The sequence below is a fragment of the Nanorana parkeri genome, unplaced genomic scaffold (assembly GCF_000935625.1).
Source record: "Nanorana parkeri isolate BGI_ZX_2015 unplaced genomic scaffold, ASM93562v1 scaffold1282, whole genome shotgun sequence".
NCBI lineage: Eukaryota > Metazoa > Chordata > Amphibia > Anura > Dicroglossidae > Nanorana > Nanorana parkeri.
The window spans coordinates 407,932-416,457 of NW_017307550.1; the positions used below are offsets into that span (position 1 = coordinate 407,932).

The 8,526-nt window shown below is 40.7% G+C and overlaps 1 protein-coding gene across 1 annotated transcript in view; it reads right to left on the bottom strand.

Annotated features, from left to right (window-relative positions):
• Positions 1-301: 301 nt before the first annotated feature.
• The window catches only part of LOC108797470 (cilia- and flagella-associated protein 46-like), a gene marked incomplete at its 5' end in the record, with an annotated part of 91,642 nt that continues 83,417 nt past the window's right edge, over positions 302-8,526 (bottom strand). The window contains 3 exons of the mRNA XM_018569068.1: positions 302-372; positions 456-521; positions 7,365-7,439. Coding sequence (XP_018424570.1) covers positions 302-372; positions 456-521; positions 7,365-7,439 — 212 coding nt within the window. The remainder of the gene's footprint in view (positions 373-455; positions 522-7,364; positions 7,440-8,526) is intronic.

The window sequence follows — 8,526 nt, forward strand, 5'->3', positions numbered from 1 at the left end:
AGGGGGTCAAAGGTTTGGTTTTAAGAGTGCTTAAAAAGTAATAATATCTTCTGAACACATTTTTGTTATGAAGTGGAAGAGACAGAGGGCAAAAACCTTTATACACATAATTCTGCTTGGCTTATGTGTTACACTACACTGGTCTCACTTTAGTGAATTGCTGATAAGGCCAATTAGACAATCACAAGCATCAGTTGGATGAAAATTGAGCAAACATGTTGCTTAAGATGCTTTGTAAAATGAATGAACCTGAACAGCCATTACCACAAGGTAATATCTTGCAGTTTAACAATTCTTTGAGTCATTCGATTTCCTTCAGGATCCTGACAAATAGTTGTAGGATATGGTAATGATAATCCTCAGCAGACTGGTCTAAGGACAAAGGGGATGTTTTGTTGTTTATGGACCCGTTCCCTGAGTTGGTGTCACCACAGAGCCCTGGACTTACTTCATACTGTAGCTGAATTCATTGCCGATGGTGGGACAAGAGGCGAAGGGCAAGAAAAACTTATGTAACTGTCCTGGATGTGAAGACATCTGAAAAAGTATAAAAACACAACAGCAAAAAAATACATGGGGGTTTATCTTTTAGGGGAAAGAAGGGAACACTGGTGGTCTACAGGTAAAACCAGAGTTGGGCTTTAGGTTCAGGTAGTGCTTTGTGGTTTCATTTAAATGACTGATCCTGAGTGCTTTTTTTTCCAGTAACAAATTATCAGTGATGAGGACTGAGACTGTTACATCACAAAACCTTTGAAGTTTAGTATATGTTTGCAAGACAAGATTATTCTGACTTATTCTCTTAAAGTGACACTAAACTCAGGAGTTAAACCTTAAAAATGCATTCAAGTACCCCAGCTATAAACAAAAAATTTCGGGCGAGCGAGCTTGGAGGAGTGGCTACTTTACAACACACACAAGGACCATGGGGAAGAAAAGTAGCCACACTCCAGTGGGAAGGACAGTGTCAGCACCAATTCAGAGATGATTTGAGTATCTGCAGTCGAGTGATAAACAAATAAGATACATTTTTGTTAATAGTTGGGGTATTTGAATGCATTTTTAAGGTTTTACTCTTGAGTTTAGTGTCACTTTAATTATTTTCCTAAAGGAGACCTATACTAAAGCCATACTGAAGATGTATTTATTTTTAGACTAGCAAAAGTGTCCAGGATGAAAAACTGAATCTATAAAACAACTTCTAATTATATAAATGTGCAATACAGTGTTCAATTTCGCAGTCAGAGGAATGTAACGTTTAGCACAGCATACATGGTGCAGAAGTGTGTGGTATGTGGTGTACCATTACACTGGTGGTGGTCATCGGAGGATTGCCCTATAAACATACTAAAGTTGTGTATTTTGAGATATGGTTCATTTTAGATAGGGAAGGTAATGTAATGGGCTTAATGGAGAACTATGAGGTGAGTGAATTACACTCATCCCCATAGTTAGAGCCGACGTGTGACATTGAAACTGTCACCCGTCGGCTCTATTGATCGGGAAGTGAGCGAAAACATACCGCCACTCGCTCTCTTATCTGCCTGCAGAGAGCAGTGACCGTCTGGAGCCCTGACTGGAGGGATGGACAGGGAAGGGGACGGGCATAACTGGCTCTGCCTCTAGATAGACAGAGCCCGCTGTTAATCAGCCAGTGGGGTGGATCTCGACAGTATTGTCGGGATTCGTCCCGGCTGTGGCTCCCTCAGCATATAGCAGTTGTGCTTTATGGGTACTGTGTATTAAAGGAAAAGTTTGCCTTTGGTACAGTTGTCCTTTAATTAATCCTACCATCCCACTGAGTGTATGCCAGCTCTTTAAATACTTATCTTCCTGCCCATTCTAGCGATCTTCAAAACATCCCCACTGGGTCCTATCCTTACTGTGCGCTGTGGCCCCATTTATTCCTGTGGGTGAGCCATACTCTGCTGGATAGATGGAGGCCGCGAGGAGTTGGCTCACCCATAGTAATGAATGAATGTAGCTGCAGAACACATGCGCAGTAAGAAGATGACCCAACAGGGCAATTTTCAACAGGGCAAGTATTTTATCAGGTGAGCTAAACTCAGGAGGGTGGAAACATTATTTAAAGGACCAAAAGGTATAGTTGCCCTTCAAGACAATGGTTCCGACAGGCACCCTATGAGTAAGCTATCTGAAAAAAGCGGCAAGCACACCATACGTTTGTGTGGCTGGCTCTGTTGACCTTACATGTGAATGGGAAATGTGTATCAGGGGGGAATAATAGTGGTCAGGACAGGATTTCTAACCTGTCTACATGGCTGCACTGCCAGTCTTGGGGAACACTCACAGACATGGGACCCTCACCAGATTCAGCTGAAAACAGCCAAATCAGTTCATCACATGTCTATAAATACAAGTTTACCAGTCTGCTCAGACTAACGGCAAACAACAGATTCTTTGTGTTTCTCAGACACTTAGCAGGCTTGGAGATTACACTGCCTGATATATTGATATCCATTAGAGGAAGAATTTACTAATTTGTAATATTAAAAGCTAAACTCCAGGCAGATATAAAAAAACAAATTACTGTAGTAACATATCCATAAAACATTTACTAAATGTTCTGTAAATCAAAATTCAACACGGATAAACATTTAATTTGTTATGATATCTGCCTCCTTTAATCCCCTTTAGAGCAACACTGTGAGAGGAAGGGAAAGTGCTAGTAACCAATTAGTCTCTGCTGAAGTGTACATGCACTGACAGTAAACATGCTGACACGAGTTTGAACAGTGAACAGAGGGATGGCTTCATCAGTGAGCTTCATTGTTGTTAGAAGAAAGGGAGTGTGTTCTTGACCATGCTTTGCTTCTACACCAAGCTGTTTGAAAGGGGTGCCTGGATCAAAAGACTGGCGGCACAGAAATACATATCTTTTGGCAATTAACACTCCTAGATATGCATTTCAGCTGACTGTCTTCAGTTCCACTTTAAAAGAGATTAAGACATTATGGAACAGCCAGCATGTACAGATAAGAAATGTAAACCAAAGGTAATTTTAGGTAAACTTAGTAATGTACTACAATCTCCTGAACACAGTTATTTAGATTTCTTTTGGATTAGATACAGGGAGGTACAGTAGTAAATGCTATATACTGTAAATCTATATATTATATTTAAAAGTCATCCAATATATAAAAACATATCAGTTACATTGCCAATGTTTCATTGCCAGCACAAAATAAAGGGAGATGGGGGGAGATAGAAGTGCCGAGAGAAAAAAGAAAATGGAGGAGAGGATTAGATGCAAGGAGAGGAAAAAGAAAAAGAGAGGAAAGAAGAGGAGGAAAAGGAGAGGAGTGGAAAGGAAAGATGAGAAGCGAGGACAGGAAAGAAAAATAAAGAGGCGAGGAAAGAGGGGCAGAGAAGAGGAAGCATGAGAAGAGAGAAGAAAAGTTAAAAAGAGAGGAGAGAAAATATAAGTAGACAGTAGACGAGAGGAAGACTGTTTCCAGTCTTAACCATAGTGGATATGAAATAGAGAGGGAAGTGGAATGAATAGGGGATGAGAAAGAAAAGAGGAGAGAAGTGAGAAAGAAAGGGGAGGTGAGGCAAAATAAATAGAAAGAAGAGGACATTAAAAAGAGATGAGAATGAGGAGAATACAGAGGAGAGGAGGGAAAAGAGGAGAGAAGAGAAAAAAGAGGAGAGGAGAGGTGAGAAAAGAGGAGAGGGGACGGAAGGACAGGAGAGCAGAGAAGGGAACTTCTGATGGCCTTGTATATAGTAAACAACATGCAATCTTGCATGCTGGTAAAATCTATTAGTAAAAAGGGTTCAGCTGTAGCTGAATGCTGCACTTTCAATTGGATACAAACATTATGTTGTAAATCTTGAAAACATTATTTTTTTGTGCTGATGCATTCTCTAAAAACAACACATATGATGCGGTTTGTGGCTGATTCTCACCGATAAAATAGCCACAGTTATTTGGCTTGAGGTCGTTGTGTTCTCTTCCCCTTAATATCCCATACATGGTCCTGGTGTATTGTCACAAACAATACTTGCTGAAGAAGAAAATAGTTATTACACATGCCCAATTTGGTATGCGTCTATAAATACAAGAAACATGTGTGAAGGTTGGAAAGTACTATGGACATCACACTGGTATATAGAAGGAGGAAGTTTCTGTCTTTAACGGTCGCCAAGAGTTCTTTTCACAATAATACGCTATTGCATGACAAGTATAAACCAAATTCAGTGTTTATTTAATTGTCATTGACAAAAGTCTCACATAACCACCATATTGGGCAGACCATACAGTGTGTAGTTATAAGAGGACGCGTTCGCACCAGGTAGTGATGGATTACATGGACTTGTTAGCTCACTGTGTTGTTCTTCAGAGACCTCTCCTTCTGTTGAAACATATAAAAGACACAATCTTAAACTGTGTAACACAAACTTGTATTATCCTGCAGCCACATGCAAGTGGAGAACACCTTGGTACATACATGCCACATAGTAAGAAAATGCACAGAGGTTGACAATTGTTGACTAGCCATCTGTCTGACTTGCTTATAATTAATATGCAGTGCGTAAGTCTGTCATCTTAGAAGTAAATCTGTCATTATTTGCAGTAATACTGAAAGGGGACTTCAATGCCCTGACATTGGCATACAGCTTGTAAGTTAGACAATTGCATCACAAAACAAGACAGATTTACTTTAAAGCCCAACTCTAGATAAGGCAGACCCCCCAACAATGAAGCACACCCTCTCCTCTTGAAGCAACCTCCTGCATTCATTTATAAAAACATTTTGCATACATACTAGAGGTGCACCAAAATGAAAATTTCAAAACCGAAATAAAAAAAATGTCAGGCTGAAACCGAAAATGTTTTTATTTTAACTTTTTCAAATTGTTAAAAATATGTCATTTGTATTTATTTTTTATAAACGTTTTAATTTTGAAAAATATTTATTTATTCATTTTTTATTAAATATTTTTATGTTTTACTTTACTTTTAGGGCCTTTGGGGAAATATTAGGGATCTAAACAGACCCCTGATATTTGCCTTTTAAAATAGAAAAAGAGCCCTCAATCTCTTTTTCTGCAGCCCCTGTTATAAATGAACAGGAATCATCTATACTGAGTGTTCCTGCTCATTCATAACTTGTGCACATAGTATGTTTACTATAACCACAATTATGAATGAACTGGAGGTGATGTAGATCACTTCTCATTCATTCATAATTGAGGATACAGTAAACATACTCTGTGCTTAATTATTTACAAACACTTAGCGATCACTGAGTGTTTGTACTCGCTCACCTTCCTGACACGCTGTCACAGGAGGCTGAGCGAGCGGAGCTCAGCCTCCTGTGACAGCGCTGGCTGTCTCCGCCTCACACTGCTCTCCTAATCTATCATAGAAGGCTAAGCGGCGCGGGGAGGAGAGAAGCCGGCCGCTCACAGCGCTCTAATCCCGCAGCGCTCGGCCCCCTGTGACAGTTTCCCTCCTCGCCGCTGGGACACAGAGCAGCACCCATCAGGGAGGAGAGAAAGAATGGATGCACCACTGTATCGGCCAGAAAACTTTCAGCCGATGTGCTTCAGCGGCCGATATATCGGTGCATCCCTAATACATATCTATTTTGGAGCTATTTTTGGTTTGGTCACCCAACGCCCTGGGGCTTTCTTCTTCCTATGATTCAGAGAAAAGCACTAACGTAGGGTGCTGTTCTTGGCATCACTCTTTTGTCAGTCCAGAGAGGCTTGATGACACAGCCCGAGAGGATGTGTCCCTGACAACCTGGGCTCACAGGAAGTGGGCTAAATGACTTGGGCTTTACACTAGATTTTCAATCAAATGTACAGAACTCAAAACGCAAAAAAAAAACATGTCCAACTTTTTATGCTGCAAAAAAAAAAGTGTGCCATTTCTGATCAACAAATATAACAGTGCCAATTCACTGGTAGAACATACCAGACTGTTTCTTTCATCATAGTGCAAGCATCCCATTTATGATTGCAAAAAGAACACTTTTTGCTCCTGCAAAATACTAGTCGGCAATTACCTGGTGTAAATACAACAAAATACAATAGCAACATCTACCATAGCAAAGAACCAGACTAGAAAGTCCAGCTGTAAGTATGATGCTGTAACTGTATTAGGAAAATATAAAGCATCATCTCCTCCATCAAACAGTTGAGGGTCCAAAGAGAGGTCTGAATTTCCATAAGCATTTTTTATTCCTGTTTTCACCCACTTTAATATGCTGTGTAATACTAACAATAATATAATTAGTTTGCCAGTCATGGGGATGAGAAGTAGAAGTACAAATGTTACTGATGCACATCTAAGTCTCAAACATTTAAAAGTACAATTATTATTTAAAAAAATATTATGTAATATGCAGTTTAAAAAGAGAATTCAGCAAAAAGTGCCAATGTTTGTGTAAAGCCAACCCCTAGCCTTTTCCTAACCCACGGATGCTTGCATCTCTAGCAATCCTCCACTGATCCTTTCTTTGTCACAGACACCACCCAGAGACCTGTCAGAGCCTAGAGGGAGATGCGTTGTCACCCCCTCTGTTATGGGAAAGTGCTTCTTAAAGGACAAAACTACCCAGGCCATTTGAGTTCAAGACTGGTTGAAGGAGACTTGTCAGAGCCTAAGGGAGCTGCGTTGTCACCCCCTCTGTTATGGGACAGTGCTTCTTAAAGGACAAAAACTACCCAGGGGCATTTGAGTTGAAGACTGGTTGAAGGAGATATAAAAGCAGTGACGTGCGGTACCTCTTGTTCTGGGTGAGGCATTCCCCAGCCTTAGGGGGGAGGAGGTGGAGCTACCCGTGCCCGATGTCCGCGCCTGCGAACCTGACAAGGAACGGCCCCTCTGGGTCCCTGACACTCTCAGCTTCAGACATGAAGCTGAGAGCTTTTTCCTCCATAATTCTAGGTGAGGCTCTGCCTCACCTGACTCCCCGTATAAAAGTATTACTAACAGCTAGCTGCGACCCACTAATTTTAGTGTCCTCTGCAAACACTACAACTACCAGTTCCTCGAATGTATGTGTTTCTAAAGACCCCATCAAGTTGGAAGGAAAACATTCTGCAAAGGTAGAGTGCATGAAAGGCAGACGTGCTGGGTACAGTACTTTAAGACTGGGGAAGAACAGGCAGGAGCAATTATGGTAAATCTCCTCCACCTGAAGCTTTGAAGCTCGTGTGAAATTCTTTGATACTACAGACCAGTCATATATCCTTCATGAAAATACTGTGCATAATACATTATAGAAACAAACATATACAATATGAATGAGTGCAACTGTTCTGAAGCGTACTCATACTATGTAGCAGAACATCAGGCCTTATTTATAGTATATAGTAAGACGTACCCTTCACAGTCACCAACTTGAGTTGTCGCTGGCTTTGTATAGTCTGCCCAGTGGTCTTGCCAAGAGCTAGCAGATCTGAAATGTTATATAACAGAACACAACATGTATTATATGATTACTAACAATTCCACATGGCAGAAGCAATAAAACATTATCACATGGTGACTTTCTAACATCTGGTTTTCAGATGGCTACAAAATTATTCAATTATCCTCAGAGACAAAGATACAGATTAAATCCACAGGTGGATCATTGTAAATGTCAGATTGACAAACCTATGTACCCTGTTTCCCCGAAAATAAGACCTACCCCGAAAATAAGACCTAGTACTATTTTTGGGAATTGCTAAAATATAAGACCTACCCTGAAAATAAGACCTAGTTGTGACCATTCCCAGGACCGGTGGTGGCATAAGGGGGAACTTGAAGAGCCGCGCGGGAGAAGCAGGAGAGAATCAGTAGTGCCAACAAAGCCAGCGCTAGAGGAAGCAAGGTGGCAGCGGAGGGAGCAGATGCCTCCTCTATAGCGCCGTCTCCTGTCACAGGCGTAGTGATACCAAATGCACTCCGTTTTATGTGGTTCGCTCATTCTGGCCAGCGTTTGGTTAGCAAATTGCTCTTGGAAAGGTACGGCACCCCTGATCACCATATTTTTGTACATGACTACATGTAGACTTTTCTACATGAATAAGTGTGGATTGTTGTACATAAAAAAAAAATAAGACCTACCCCGAAAATAAGACCTAGAGTGTTTTTTTTTAGCCCAAAAAAATATAAGACAGTGTCTAATTTTCGGGGAAACACGGGTAATAGATGCTGCAGGAAAAACAACTACAAACATCATTTTAAAGTAAACTTATGATGTAAATGAACAATGGAAACTAAGGTTGGTGAGGACTAACAGGCACCAAAAGACATTGAATTATATTTTTACAGTAAAAAGTTTAGCTCTTTAGAGTGCTGAAGCCCAAAAATAAGGGACATACTGGTGATATGGGCAGTAGAAATTGTTAAGTCCTCTATTCTGCAGGTATAGCATTTTCTAATTTTGTAATGATCACTGCTTAGCAGATGACAAGAAGAGACAACAGAAAACAGCATTTCATGCAGGTTTTCTAACCTACTAATTTGACTACACCCCCCCCCCCCTCTCATTGCAACAC